Here is a 15,709-nt window from a genome sequence, read left to right on the forward strand (position 1 = left end):
TGCTCCCAATTCTGCCTCCAGTCGGGCTTTCATTGATGCAAAAAAATTTGTATTTAATTGATGTCTAGTTGGACCAAAGAGTAATAACTAAAAATGCAATATTAGAATATACTTACAATGGCCCCTCTATCTCATAAGAGAGAACACGGCGGCATTGCCAAGATTAGAGTTTGCCAGAGAACACAGCATCAAAGGATTTAATACAGTTGTCACTTAATGATTGTGGTTTGCATGTTTATTTCATTTAATACGGATCCATTTTTCCCCTGTTTTTTCAAAGAAATCTAATATAGCAGCTTTCCACATAATAATGCAAACCAAAATGTTTAATTTTGCTACAAAAGGCAGCTTCCTTTTATGTGTCGCCCACTTAGAAACAGTTGTCATCTCGAGTTGTGTGGACAAATAAGAGAGCGCCAGTGCTGGTTTGAGGAGCTAAACGGGACTTTTTGTATCACTGAAGACAAAAAAAAGCAGCTGGGAAGTTCAGTTTCTTCCTGCTTCTACAATTCTTTATTTCTACTAATAAAGTCCTATAATTTAATCAGGACAGTACAGGTAGCCCAAGTTTAGTCATTTCTTTATTACTGTAATTGTTGTCACATAGAGTTTGAAACTAGGGATTGCAGTTTGAGTTGGTGGGTTTGACAGTAGATGGACTCAATTATCATGCTGGGTTCACTGTGTTGAGACTACAGGTGTGATAACAGCACAAAAACAACGCAAAATAAGGATCGGATCCAAAATATGGGCTTTTATTCTTTAATGGTGGATTAGAAAAGATTATGTCAAGTGTACCAGAGTTCCCAGTTTGACCCAGTGGCCAAATTATCATCCAGAAAATTTCAAGCAGTCTGACGTCAGCATTCGATGGAGTGCTATGAACATTTTTTTTTAGCAATAATCAGTGTGTGGCCCCCCACACACTGAATCTTTCTGATTATTTAACCTGCTGAATTTTTCTCACTCTCTGCTATAAATGTTAATGACTTTGGTCCTCCTCTATGACGAAATGTTACCATGCTAACAGCTAAACTATGAGAGTAAACACTGTGAACGCTGCTGTGTGGCGCTTTTTCAAAGTCTCCGTTCTCTATTTAGTACTTGAACAAAATTTGGTGATTGTTGGGTTACACATGGACGACATATGTTGAACGTAACATTGGAGCTGAATAGATAAAATTATTTACACCGGTTCTAAATAAAATGTTTCTTGTTTTTTAAGTTTTCTGTTTGGCCACTTATTTATTGTATTAATCTTTTCTTTCTGTCTTTTTTTTTTTTTTTTTACTGTATTTTACTTGTGTTTTTTAAAGGTCTAACTAAGAATGGGCTTTGCTGATTAAAGCTATAAATTCATGTTCACCAGAGCCAAGTAAGTCAAAGTAAGTCAGTTCCCTTTAGTGGTTTTCACACTTTTCTCTATATAAAAACTCTATAAAAACAAAAAATAATTTTTAAAAATAAGTTTTTGTAAATACAATATCAATGGTATATATGTTCTGCTTTATAACACTACATTCTTTCATTATTTTGAAAGGGAAGCAGCTTTTGCTAATAAAATGTTAGCATTGTGATTGTCCTGCTGCTGCTGGGTTCATACCTGAAATTGAATGCTGTAAATTTGCTTGTAGTATTTTTTTTTTCTTTACTAAAATCAAAACCCTTGAAAACCCACGATAAACACTAAACACCATCTATCTAGGAAAAACAACTGAAGTTAGCAGATGTTTGAATGTGTATGTTTAGGCACCAGATGTGTAACTGGATGGACAGACTGGGACTTCTTTGGTGTCTTTACCGTGTTTATTGTCTTCTTTAGATGCTGCCATTCTAACATGGTAACCATTACAAGTTCTAAACATGAGTATGCTAGAGCTGTCATCATTAGTGTGCTAAAGTTACAGCTGCAGCTCAAAGCAGAAGCAAATTTAATAAAAAAAATTGCTTGCATTACTCATTTCATAAAATCAGTGAGCTCATGGATTCAATAAAAACAACCTAAAACAAACCCTTAAAGTCACTTTCAGAATTACACCATAATCATAGCCCTGCATAAAATTAATCTAATGTTGTTTTTAATTGTTTAGTTTTTTATTGATGCGTAAACTTCTTGGTTGAAATCTTTACTCGTCTCTATTTAAATATGCTCCCGTTTCTAGAACCACAGTCCATATTATCCGGAGTTTCCTTTGAAAGGGAATGGCTTCATCGGAAATTTCTGTAAATACAGCAAAGCTAAAATGAGAAAGGGAAAGAGAAATGAAATTGAAAACAAGAGATGAGACCAGGCAGGGAGGCAGGCAGGGAGGGGGCGCTTCTCTTCTCTGATTGGCTGCCGCCTCTCCCTCGCTGTGAGGTCTTCAGGCTGCTCGCGGCTCCGGAGCTCAGACACGAGTGAATGCTGCAGAGGAGAGACAGAGTCAGCACTGCTTCATTTAGACGACTTGTTCTTGGAGCTGACTTGATCCCGTTGGCGCTGTGAAAGCGGGAATACACATTTTTTGTTCCCTTTCGCGTTTGCACCTGAATAATGGTGCACTGAGTGTCCGGAGCCAGGAGGAACTGCTGGGATTGACCGCCTGCTCTGCGCGCATGTGAAAGGAGAAATCGGAGGTTGTTTTCGCTTATTTTCAGAGGAGAGATACCAAAGAGTTTGTCCCTGGATTACGGCTTGTTGAGGTGAGTTGTGCGTGTTTACAGCCGGACAGTTTTTTGGTTGTTGAATGTTATTCTGCAGACCCGACGTGTCCAAAATGCGCGCAGGTGGTGAAAGAGCGCACTTTATTTCCAGCCAAACGTGAATCTGAATGAGTTGATGCTTTGCGACTCTATTCCTAAATGATCTGTGAATATCAACATTGCACTTTGGTTTTGTTGTGTTCCTTTAGCACCTTTTTCCCAATATTAGTGTGCCTATATTGACTTTATCCTACTATTACAAAAAAACAACCGTGGGCAGTAATACCCAAATTGACAGGCTTTACTAAGGAGCTATTTCTGGATTTTTAATTTTGCTTAATTGACCCAAAGACCTGCCCCAAAAATTGGATTTCTGAAATCGGTGTCAATGGCGGGCTATTTTTAACCCCCACTACCTTCTGGCTAAGAGGATTCCTCTCTCCCTGCCTCTCCTTTGCGAGACGGTGAGGGATCAGTGAAGTTAATCCCGCATCTCTCCTGGGTCACCCTGGCCTGCTGCGCTTGGTTTTTCGTGCCACTGCTTTGTATTAGGAGCATGAGTTGGAGTTTCCTTAATGTGCTGACAAGGTAAATCCGTTTATTGGTTATTTGGCAGGACGCTGGTCGTCTAAAAATGTGAGAGTGCCTCCTGGAAGCCCTTGAATGAGTTATTGTTACTGCGGATTACATGTTTGCTACTGTACTCTGGAATCCCTGGGGTTGTGGTGGGATTTGCTTGATGTGAAGCAAATGCAGAAAAACAGATGCACTGGGGCGAAATGGGAAGTTTCCTCTCGTGAAATAAGGGTGCTGAGGCGGCAGGAGGGCTGCATTTCACACAAGTGGCCATTAAAAGGTAAATGTAATCACATGTACCTCAGCAGATCTTTGTGAATTATAAGCTGTCTTCATAGCTTCACCTTAGCTGTGTTTACAGACTGCTTCCTAAACCTGGGTCGCCTCTAGTTTTATAAGTTCAAAGATCAATAAGTAAGGAGCTAAAATCCAACAAAATATATGATGGAATATTTCATCTTATCACAGTCTTCTTTGCTACAGTTACAGCTGCCTGGTTGTCATGGGTGTAATGGTTGAACAGGTTCAATATGGTTGAACTGTGACAGAAAACATGAAACTACTGTTTGAACAATGTTTAAATGTGAAGCAGGTCCGGATCCTGATGATCGGACCAACCAATCTGGCATCTTCTGAATTTCAAAAGATGATCTCGGTACTTGCAAACCAGACCAGTACACAGGAATCACTGTTCACTCTTTCATCAAGAACAGACAGCCCGGCCATGGAGCTGCTGCTGACGTTTTAAGACTTTACCATCAGATCCTAAAGATTTGGAGTAAAATTCAGAAGTAGCAGCTGTAGGGGCGCCGTTTCTGCTGTCAGGGGGTTCCCTCCGTGTAGGAAGCGTTGGTGTCTGCAGCGGTGGAAGGATTCACGGCACTGCTGAGGACCGATAAGGCCAGGTGACAGAGTCCTATATGGAACCTGTGATTTTTACCACTCGGAGCAACAGCTGCAAACATCTCCCTCTCAGTTTATATCCCAGCACTCAACACTGGTGTGAAAACACTCAAGAGAGGTGACATAGCTGTTAGTGGCTGCACGTTATATGTTGATGTACTGCTGCTGGGTAGATGGAGGAGTGTGGCTCACCCTCTGATAGGACGTGTTTGCAGTTATAATAGTTCATACAATTTTAGCTCAGCCAGCAGGAATATCAGGGTCAAGGAGCTTTTTTAATGGCTGCTATTACATGTTAATCACAGCAGTTATGGCTATGTTTTTGCTAACCTCCAAGAGCAAAAATGGCATGGCAAGTCACATTGACAAGTTAAGACCAAGACAATGAAATAACCCAGAGTTCTTGGAGTCTCTCTAACCTCGTCTCCTTATTTCTGAGATAATGTTTCCACATCACAGCCGTATCTGGTTTGTTTTGGTCCTACCTTTTCATTCCAGTGGTCTGGAACACTTACATTTTTGCTTCAAATTCCTGAACTTACTTTAATTTGAAGTACTGTTGACCACACTCTGGCTTCAAACAACACAAGCAATGAGCCGGCCTTATTTAGATAACTTCCACTATTCCACTCCACTCTCCCGTGCCCAGCCACTCTGCAGCTATCTCTCACCCTCATTTCCTCGAGCCATGGATGAGTGAGATTCCTCATGCCTTTCAGTGTTTACACAGTGGGGGGAGGTGGGGGCTGTTGATTTACTGCCTTAAAGTGTCTTGGTGGCTGCATTGCGTTCCCTTTACTGCCATACTGTTGTACTTTGTGCCTGTTTTTCTTATAAAGGGGGGAAAAATCCTTTTTTCTCTTCAGTATTTCGTTTATGTGGGTCCCACTTTTCTGCCTCATTGCTGTTGCACATTTAAGGGTAACGACAGATCTCACTGCTTTATTGCATGACCTGTGTACTTCTAAATAGTCGTATGGACTGTCTGACTCCTGAGAAATTTCTCAGGTAGAGCACACTGGGGTGCCTAAACGGGGAACACGTCTGTTTCCTTGAGTTCAGCTTAAGAACTATGGGAGTGAAGTGCGGAGGCTTTTTTTTTTCTGTACGATCTCTGCACTGCTGATGGACTCTCATCACAAGCAGTCATTAAAAGCATGGGTAGGGTGGGAAGAGCCCCCGTCGCTTCTTTGATAGCCTGTGTTTTGAGAGAGCAGACTGCATCATTCTCCCTCTGGGGAGCAGCCCCACCCGTGCGTTTTGGCGACAAAATTACCTGCAAGCCCGCGTCATCGTTGGGTCTGCAGCCTGAAGGTAATCTCAAACGAATGCTGGAGTTTTGCTTCTTATATGACATTTGCCTGGGGAGGTTTTTTAAATGCTGACCCTCTGTGCTTCCAAATGTCCCCACGTGGCAAAAGGAAGAGAGAAAAATAACATTTTATTAAGCTTTCAGTGAGTCATGGCCTCCTGCACATTAACAATATATTATAAAAGTCCTTAAGTTTCATTTTTGGTCACTTCTTTCAGTTTGGAGAAATGTTGCAGGAGCAGCAGGTTATCACAAGGCAGTGCTGAGTCTGCGCTTTAACCAGCCTGTCGTCTTAGACACTCTGTCAAGTGATCATCTTTACTCTGATGTGTTTAAAAAGACAAAGATTGGCAAAGCTCAAAGTCTGTGGGTGTGCTCTTTCTCTCTCTTCAACCATCTTTTAACTGTTAAATGATTAGAAAAAACCAAGAGTGTGAATTTCCTTCAGTTTTTAAATCCACTTTAAGCCCAAACCAGACTTCTTTTACACATCGAGGCAGATGGCTTTGCACACAAACAACCAGTCAGGCTCTAATTAAAACCACCCATCCAACCTAAACAACCCCCAGCCCCTCTCACGGAGGCGAATTGTGGCATTTTGCTTGTTTATCTTCAGCTGCCGCCCCGGCCGGTGGCCAGGATAAACCAACAGCAACGTGCTAAGAGTTTGTTTTTGTCAGAGCCTGAGGACTCGACATGTGGTCCCCCTCAGCCTGCTACCACCACTCCTGCTACTACTACTACGTCTGCACGTGACACCTGGAAGACATGTAAATCTCTCTGCCTCAGCTGTCAGAGCTTGCAAGCATCATATGCTTTTTTTAGGATTCTGGTGAAGGCGACAGCTGGTGTGTGTGTGGGCGGGGTTATTATATTGCAGTTGATTGAAAGTGGCTCTAATCTGAGTAAAAAGGTAGTTGTAATGCTGCTAAAACGTCTTTTAAGAAGTGTTGAAAAAGAACAAGCAAGATCTCCAGACTGGAAAAATCGGAAGAATGTTCCAAAATAAGATTTCAAACACTCTGACCTGTATTTGCTGCTAGGCACAAATCCTGCTCTGATATGAGACCGAGAGATTAAGGAAAAGGACTCGGTACAGCATCTGATCTCACCGTGTCCTCGATCCATGTTTTTTTTTTTTTCTTTCTTTGTATAAGAGACCACCTTTATCTTCAAAGAACCCCACCTGTCCCTGGCAGCATGAGATTAATCCAAATTGTGCTCGGAGACATCAGAGAGGACGAGTGATGTAAAAGTCCTGAAGCTCAGAACAACTTGTTGCAGTGTTATAGCTCACTATTAAACCCAGTTGTTGCACTGTCTTCTGAAAACAGGGCCTCTGTAAATGAATTCAAATCAAATCCCAAAACTCTGGTCATCAGATACTGGCAGAGATATCGCCTCAATTTTCCCTGCACGTTTGAATCTGTAAAGAAAAGTGGATCTGTGTGGCTGATGATTAATTCTTCACATTAGTCATTTAGAAAATAAATACACTTTCATATGGTCCATGATGCTCCCTTGCACATGATGATTTATCTTTTCTCTGTGCAGCAGACGTCTCTAACCTCAGTGGTTAGGAGAGCACACTTGAGATCAGGGTGTTGGCTGTTCAGATCCCAGCTGGGAAAAGTGAAAGACTCGTGTTCTCAGCACTAGATCACCTGCTGCTGCTGATGTGCCCTTCAGCTTAACCCCAGTGGAGCATTCATGGCTGCTTTGCGGACACTCGGCATCTGCGACATCTCTGAGAAACTGCAACTGTGCCCGTGCTGTATTGCTGCTAGAGAAAGAGCGCTTTGGCTCAGTAGAAAACCTCAGTGGACTATTTGAAGATCCCAGAACTGAGTGAGGATAGCCCCTTTTTCTCCCTCCATCACACTCGTGATGTCCCTCTCTTGTGGGGAAGCCACATGGTGCAGCAGATGCTCGGGCCGCTGTGCCCCGACTCCACACACGCACCATTCTCATGGAAATGGCCATGGTTGTCTGGCTGAATAATGGCTGTGGTGGGTGTGTGCACACGTGCATTATGGAGGGCGTGTGTGAAAGAGGCAGACTCGGCTGGGTGGGAGCTTCGTGTGTGCTCATGAATAAATCGAATGTTTTGGTATCTGTGTCAGAGCAAACAGGACTGTGTCTTGTGATTTTTTTCCCCCCCTTTCTTTAATTCACCACTTGGTTGGATCAGCTGATGTTTTCCCTTTTTGTAAGACAGTCTGTAAATCAGGTTGCCACCACAGGCCAACAAAACCTTAAACTCACTCGAACTGTTTGTGCCAGTGTGTGGGGCAGGTGCAATTTATACCTCCTGGCATCTCCTTCCCTGCCAGCGCTGCACTGCGTCAGCCTTGAAGGCTTCCTGGCTCGGCAGGCAGCCACGGGGCAGCATATTGTCAAGGCGGCAGGGGTGCGAAGGTATATGGAGGCGGGATTGTTGGACCTTGCACTAACCCCCCCTCCAACCCCCACCTCGCCACACACACAAGTATGAAAAGACTCATTGTGTTTCCTCAGCCGTAAGTCTGCCTGGCATGGGACGGAGCCAGGTTCAGAGGTCAGGAGGCTGGTAAACTGCAGAGGAACATGTACGTGAGGGTTTTGTTCTCTTTGTGGAAGCTGACTTGAATTTTAAATGCGAGACTGAGGAGTTTTTAAAATCATCCTCAGTTCTTTAACCCTCTCAGGCTCAAATTAAGTTTTTGTTGCTAATGCACAAAAGAATACCTGCAGTGGTACTTCTGAGTAAAAAAAACTCATAAAATATGTATGTGGGGTAATCAGGTTATTAGCTTTTAACTGCTGCAAATCTGCAAGCCTGCCTTGAGAGGGTTAAAAGGGTATTTGACTGCTAGATCAACAAACTGCTGTAGCAGTCGCAGGTAAGCTGCAGAATTTCTCACCTCTCCCTCTGACATGTCTGTGCTGCTGCTGACCTGCACGCACCTGGAGAGTTTTCCGTGGAGGAAGTCATGAGGTGTATAACTGAGCTGTTATTCCGTAAGTGAACAGCAAATTACTACTGGCAGCAGTGCTTAATGCACTCCTTTTTCATGCAAGAAAAAGCACCAAAGTTTTGGAATGCAAAATGTCAAAACACATTAAGAAAGTAATGCAAAGTATAATTCAGTCCAGTGTTTATGGGAATAGGTTGATATGAATCCAGTTTGGGACAGTTTTGTTTCTCCTTCAGCTATGAAAAGGCAGATTTGACACCTAACCTCTCACTGCCTTTGCTCCAGAGAACACGTGTGCCCCTCTCTGTGTCGTGTCCTGCCCTGCATAATGATCTATTCTGCCCTCTTCAACACACACAGTCTCCTTCTTGCTTTTAGTCACGCACATTCACATGGCAGGGTCGGAAGTTAACAGACAATGTGATCATACAATGTGCTTTCAGGATTTTAAAAAAAAGTCTCTGGATTCTCCTGTGTGAGGACTCTCACAAGCTCTTACATGTTTTTAAGTGTGTTTTCCGTTTTATTTCTCTTCCAGCATAGACGCAGAGCTTCCTTTAATACCACCCGCTTAGGAGTTGAGTCAGAAGACCTTTTGAATTACTAATATTTTGTAATTATATAATGAAAGCTTAAACCCTCGTTTGTTTTCAGTCGTTAGCGCCGGCATTAGATGTTGCTGCTTACTGGACTGGAGGTGATGCACATTATCTGCATAGTAATGTTGTGGTCATATAGAACAAAGGCCTAATCCTGTGAGGGTTAAGAGTTCAGCTTCCTGTAAAGCTTAGCGGGGTCAAAACTGAACAAACTGTCTGCCAGCTGTGTGTTCCTGTTATCTTGTGATCCAAATGACTCATAAGACTCCATCATCCTCGTGTCCTGTCCAACCCTAATTTTGTTTTTCAGCTCTTTTTTTTTTTTCTTCTTTTCTCTCAGTCGTCCATTTGTACATCCAAATAAACTCAAACCACAAACCACAAACCTCAAAAAGTCCAGAGGAGGAAAAGGGTGTCGACTGTGTCCAAACCATTTCCCAAACAAACCTTTTGCTGTCCGCGTTTGCGTCTGGGAGCTATTTTGGATCCGTCTGGACCTGCATCAGCAATCGTGGTTAAATATCTAAAAAGCACAGTCTCACTCTTCCTGTGTTTGTCCTCTTTGTTTGCACAGGACACGATGCCTCAGACACCACCATTCACAGGGCAGCTGAACACTGGCAGCTATAACAAGAACCTGTACCAGACCAAGGAGGAAGGCTACCCCGGCCTTTATTATAATGATAACAACCTGGTGTCCGGGTCTCTGGAGGCCCTCATTCACCACTTGGTCCCAACTGTGGACTATTATCCAGATGTGAGTGTTGCATTGTGATGCTTTCAAATGCTAAATATATATTTTTAATTCAAGCTTTAAGAATCAAATCATAATTTTTGTTATTTAATAAATGTGTCTTTTATCTCAACAGAGGACATACATCTTCACCTTCCTGCTCAGTTCTCGCCTCTTCATCCATCCTTATGAACTGATGTCCAAAGTGTGTCACCTGTGCACGGAGCAGCAGCGGCTTGGCGATCCCCAAGCTGATAAGGTATGCTGGGGGGGACTTCTATTTAAAAAAAACCCACTATCACTGCGATGTTCAGTTTCGAACAATGGCATTAAAAGTCAGTGAAATATTGAGTTCTAACAGGACTCAAAAATCGTATTAAACTAGGATATTCTTTCACCCTTCCTAAGTACATATTTCACCTGCATTTTCAGATGAGAGTCAGGAAGATTGCTCCCAAAATCCTCCAGCTGCTGACAGAGTGGACAGAAACCTTCCCATATGACTTTAGGGATGAGAGGATGATGCGGAGCCTGAAAGAGCTGACCCACCGGCTTGCCAGCGGAGACGAGGTCAGTCTTTCTTCATTTCCACTCACCACGACACGCAGCAAAAGGGGTTTTCTAGATCAGTCAAGTAGCAAATGACCTGCTGATTAGATAATATGTTTAGTTTTAGGTGTTATCACCAATAGTGCAGTGCTGTTTAGTAGACTGCACGTGCAGTAAAGCTACAGGCGCAGGCAGATTTTTTGCAGATAGCAGCGGAGGGAGGTGGAGTGGGGGTATCTCTGGCAACAAAGCACTTTTGAGCCCGGATCGGTTGAGAGAAAAGCCCCATTGTTTATGGCCTAGGTGGGTTTTTTGTCATCCCTGCAGTGCTCCTTCTTAGGCAGCATTTGGATTGTTCCTCTGCAGCAGAGCTGAATGTCACCGGCTCAGTGCGCCTTTAGCCTCGCTGCACCCTGTTTTTAGTAGGCTTGAACAGTTTTTTGTCCCGTACCCTCTGTTATCTTTGGGGTACGTGCTGACCCTCCGACTTTACACATTTAGATATAGAAACGTTGTTTTGACAAGCAGTGACTCATGCTATGTATGTTATGAAAGGAAGTGCTAGCATAAGCTAAAGTACTAGCAGGAGGCAAAATGGAAATTTAGAGGTGAAAGCCCCCCACGTGAACCATGACAGGTTAATATATCTCTCAAATATGAATGCTTGCACTTGGCAAGCGCTCATATTTACAGAGCTTCGAAACTGCAGAGCTATGCTAATGTAGATCATTTTTCCTGTGGGACAGTTTGTTTCATGCAGGGATTCACTGAAAGATGTTTCCCTCATGATGATTATTAAAAAAAGGTCCCATGATGATTCGTCAAGTTTACTGGGCTTCGTAACTCGTGCTCCTATCCTTCCATGTCACCGTCTCATGTTCCCAGTTAAATATTCTTTGGTCTGAACAATTAATGATATTAGTCCTCATCAGACCGGGTTCTCCCAGTGCTGATTGTTTGAGTCATTCCTTTTGCTCGGGAAAGTGGCACACACAAACTAAGTGTGTGTATTTTTGGATGTTTTAGTTGTTGCAGCAGCAGCTTGTCAGGACCAGATAGTGATGAAGAAGATAAACACCCCCACCCTCCCCCGCCCCCTCTTTAGCACTCAAGACAAGAAAAACACGCACCCCCACTTTTTTAATCAGGCTCCACAGGACTCATTGATGGTGCGAGGACAAGTATTGATCCTGACTTTATCTAGAAATCAATTCAACCTCACATGACACTTGGACACATTTACAGCTTTCCAGATCCTCCACCCACCCCCATGGAAACTTACCCAGGGTCGACAGCAGTACACACACTCATAGACATTCTCATAAACACGCACTGTTTTGACGGTCATGCAAACATCTTTTGATTTCACACTAGATTGGCTGCAGCTGGCGTTAACACCAAACCTCTGTGGATATTTTTGATAGTTGAAATTGATTCTGGCTTCGGGGGAAACAGGCATTAGGTGAAGATTCCCAGGAACTTTTACCTGAGATAATACCATGATTGGTACATTTAACAAAAAACAAAAAAAAAATGAGAGGTACTATTTGCTGCTAGTCAGTTGAAACCAAAATTAAACATTATCTCTACTGGCAAATAGATTTAAACTAGATAAAGAGAAACCATTGGCACGCTATGGGTGAATTACACAATAATGCACACTTTACTTTCAATTTCTTTTCCAAACGAGTCTATTTTAAGTCTGTTTTTAAATAATCTTTCCAGGAGTTCCCCTGCATATCCAGTACCTGCCTTTGTGTCCTTGCGGGAAATGTAGTTTATGAGATGTTATCGACTAGGAATGAACTTGTTGACTTAATAATTTCGTTGAGAAAGATTGATCGGGTTTACAATACAGCATGTTTTGTACTGACAAAGCAATAGTCGAATATCATGAAGATAAACTCAAATGTCATGTAAGCATGTGCACTCATGGTGTGCAAAGCCTGACCAACAACAGTCCTCTGAATGAATCGTTCTCAGGGAAGCTTTGATGCCCCGGGTGCACACGTTGCACCAAATAAATGTTTGGGGAAAGGAGTCGAGTTGAACAGTTGTTTATTCATGTGTCCATAGATATTCCCCCCGTGGTGAGAAAGGATGACACCTTATTTTTGGTAGTGTGAACACCGCAGGACATTTCCAGGAAATACGGCTGTTTAAATTGTGGGAAGTGCTTCTCGGGATGGGGCTTTGAATAGATCTGATTTGGAGAAAGTGTGAAACAAAACTAAACATGAAGGCTGCAAATCAGGTTTGAAATTCAAAAAATAAATGCTTTAGCATAAGCACGTCTGAAGTTTAGAGTTGGGTGCTGGTTCTTTGGCGAGTCAACCACAGTGCTCTGGGAAGAGAGTCCAGAATAGATGTCCTGAACATCTGGTCAGACTTATGTCCAGACCACACTCTGAACATTCCCAGACCTTGATCTCTGTAGTAAGACTGTCATTATGGACGTGGTTGGATATACAGGGAAGCTGCAGCTGAGGAAAAAAACTGACGCTGTGATCTCGATCTGAACTTGCTTACTGGTGCACAGTTCTTGACCTGAAAATGTGCGGTTTTTATTTTGCATGCTACGTTTTTATGGTAATTTTGATAGATTTTTAGTAGCTCTCACATGATTTAGACACACGAGGTGCCTGACATACCTGGAGAAACTGAATATTCAGATGGAGGCAGGTGTGCTTTGCACCATTGTAAAGTTGGTACTGCAAGAATCTTTGCATAAGAAGCTTAAACAGACAATGGGACCGATATTTTCACTGGCCACAACCATTGCATAGTGAAAATCTGATTCTGATTATTGCATGGTACCATATTGTACCTCTAAACTGTGCATTGTATCAAAGATAACAAAGGAACTCAAAGGCAACAATGTTGGAGTATCAGTTTCTCCTGAATGGGGAGAATCAGTTTTCATCTATGTTCAACATTAACAAATACGACACCAGGCACCTTGAAATAATGCAAGCACACTTTTAAAAACTGGTTTTTATAAAAGACTAAATTCAAGTTCTAACATTAAAGACATGAAACCATGAAACATCTCACTTGTGTTAAACTCGATTCACTCGCACACGGATTATGCTGACTTCACAGATCAATGCTGAACACCAGGGAGGTCTCGTTTAGTTGGCTGAGAGCTACTTCTGCCGCATCGTGACTTGGCACCATGCGCATGTTTGTAGTTTAAAACAATCCGGCCCAGTACACCTTTTACTCTGCTCATTAGTTCTGGTTGAATGAACGTCTAAAAACAGTCGGGCCTTTGCTTTGGGTCAGGTGGTGCTCCACAGGAAATGACACCAGTCAGCCAAGAATAACAGGACCTCTAGTGATATGATGGCATAACCCAGCCATGTGCTCAGAAGTGTCGACTTGCACTGAGCAGTCGTCTGCCACCTCAGGACCGCTGCCAGTGTTGACGGTGAAGGGAATCGCATGCCACTGCTAGGCTCACTCGGTCGTAACGCCAAAAGTTGGGGTGAGCAAATGTGACTTCCTCTGCTTAGAAATGTGACGCATGCCGTTGTCTCCAAGATCCGAGACTATATTTACCCGACCCTGGCCTGTCCTCTGTTTGTGGTGGGGACAGAAGCTACGGCAGATGGTTCACTTTCAAGTGGATTTTCACTGGTGGCATGTCTCGCTGTTGTCCAACTGTGCAGGAGCGCGGTCAAGCATTAGCAGAGTTAATACAGTGTTTATCAGCCGGGTTTATTGCAGTGTGTGAGAGAGGACTGAGTGTAAGTGTGCAACTAATGAATCTTAATGTTTGTTTTGCAACAAATTCTTTCTTTTCCTGTTCAGACAAATCTTTTTTTTTAAAGTTTGGAACTAATTAATGTCTTCAAACTGTAAGCAGCGATCTAAAAATAATTGGCAAGTATCAAAAATCGGATTTTGGCATTTTTCACTGTTTGTTTGTTGAGAATCTACAGCACAGCACTCGTACATAAAACCTGATTTTTCTCTCTGCAGTTTCATTTTTCATTCTGGCAATCACCCCCTGCCAAAAACTGCAGTGTCCACAGAGCCACAGCTGATTGGCTGACACATGAATGTGTCTCTTCATGTGTCATTGCACCTATCACAGCCACATCACCCACAAACAGATGCATTAGTTGCGCCCTGGGAAGGGAATTTCAGAAAAAGGTCCCGCCTTGACTGTTTCCAGCAGAGCGATGAAAGCCCGCTCATTTTTATCCCCAATGTCTGAGTGCAGCACAGACTCGTCATACTTGATTGCTGTTTAGACATCCAGCCCTCCACATCCATTATAAAGCTTGGGTGTTCTTTCCCACCCCTGTTGAACTTGGTCTCGTTGTAGATCCCAGATTCTGGAGGCTGAATTGGCAGAAAGTTCAGAGACGAGAGACGTGGCCGTGAAGGGGTGCTTGGGATCATTCAGCCTTCTCATCATACACAAAATCAGATACACATGTTCTCTTTCCCTCGACCCGCCGTCTTATACAACTTCTATGCTAAAGTGGAGCAGAGAGGAAACTGTTATCTAATCGTGGCCTGTTTGAGTCACAGGAAAGTTTCAAAATAAGATGACCTCTCAGCCAGTAAGCCAAGAGTCCCCTGCCCTGTTCCCCGTGAGCTGATGAGAATTATTAATAAACCTGCCAGGAAGAATTTTGTGTAACATTGTGACTGATATTTTAGTAAATGAAAAAAGGCTCATTTTTCTGCAATTTACACTTTGATGGCTGTTCTGTGGCTCTGGACTGTGAACGTGCATCTTTCATCACCTGCACCACCCTGAAACGCAAAACAAGCAAAGTTAAAGTACAAGGTTAAGAATTGGGTGTTCTTTAATGTGAAAACAAGCTTCATATGATACCCAGTACTGTTTCTGAAGATGCTAGTAAAGCTAAAGTTCCTGGCAGATGGCATACTAACCTAAAACTGAGTTCCAGCAAACAGATTTCCTTCTTTCTCCTCGCAGATTTACAGGAAGGCAGTCAGCCAGATGAGCCAGGGCCTCATCAGGAGGTTGACGGTGCTCAGCCAGTACGAGGAGGCGCTGGGCAAAATCAACGCCACTGCGGCTGAGAGGCTCACGGTTCTAAAAGCGAAGCCTCAGGCAGCCATACAGAGAGACCTGCTGTCTATCTGCAATGACCCCTTTACCGTCGCCCAGCAGCTCACACACATAGAGCTGGTAAGAGAAGCAGTTCTTAAAAATCTGTTTAAATGTCATTTATTTTGAAGTAAGCTCTAAATGTGACCTTCCAAGGAGCAGTCTGAAACCGCACCACTGAGACACACACAGAAGTCAAAGAGAAGCAGGCCAGATCGATATCAGAGAGGGCGACGCATGTCAGAGCAGGACCAGATCTCTGTGATGGACTGATAAATCAGTGTGGTGACCGAGGTCCTCCTGTGC

General features: G+C 43.1%; 1 protein-coding gene and 1 long non-coding RNA gene across 3 annotated transcripts in view; one reads left to right on the top strand and one right to left on the bottom strand.

Moving 5' to 3' along the window:
• Nucleotides 1-15,709, top strand: part of rasgef1ba (RasGEF domain family, member 1Ba) — a 113,429-nt gene that overhangs the window by 83,810 nt on the left and 13,910 nt on the right. Inside the window, exons 1-5 of one of the 2 annotated variants that reach the window (XM_040003628.1) lie at nt 2,379-2,682; nt 9,604-9,786; nt 9,899-10,021; nt 10,195-10,332; nt 15,269-15,484. In XM_040003628.1, the coding sequence (XP_039859562.1) occupies nt 9,610-9,786; nt 9,899-10,021; nt 10,195-10,332; nt 15,269-15,484 (654 nt within the window). In that variant the 5' untranslated portion in view covers nt 2,379-2,682; nt 9,604-9,609. Of the gene's footprint in view, nt 1-2,378; nt 2,683-9,603; nt 9,787-9,898; nt 10,022-10,194; nt 10,333-15,268; nt 15,485-15,709 lie in introns of those variants that run through there. The other variant, XM_040003627.1, reaches the window with a different exon arrangement.
• LOC120716195 lies at nt 5,213-15,273 on the bottom strand. The gene is made up of 3 exons (XR_005691837.1): nt 13,814-15,273; nt 8,721-8,730; nt 5,213-5,223 (listed from the first exon to the last, which is right to left on the bottom strand). It is a non-coding gene; the product is annotated as an uncharacterized LOC120716195 (long non-coding RNA).

This window comes from Simochromis diagramma, unplaced genomic scaffold, assembly GCF_900408965.1.
Source record: "Simochromis diagramma unplaced genomic scaffold, fSimDia1.1 OVJJ01000583.1, whole genome shotgun sequence".
NCBI lineage: Eukaryota > Metazoa > Chordata > Actinopteri > Cichliformes > Cichlidae > Simochromis > Simochromis diagramma.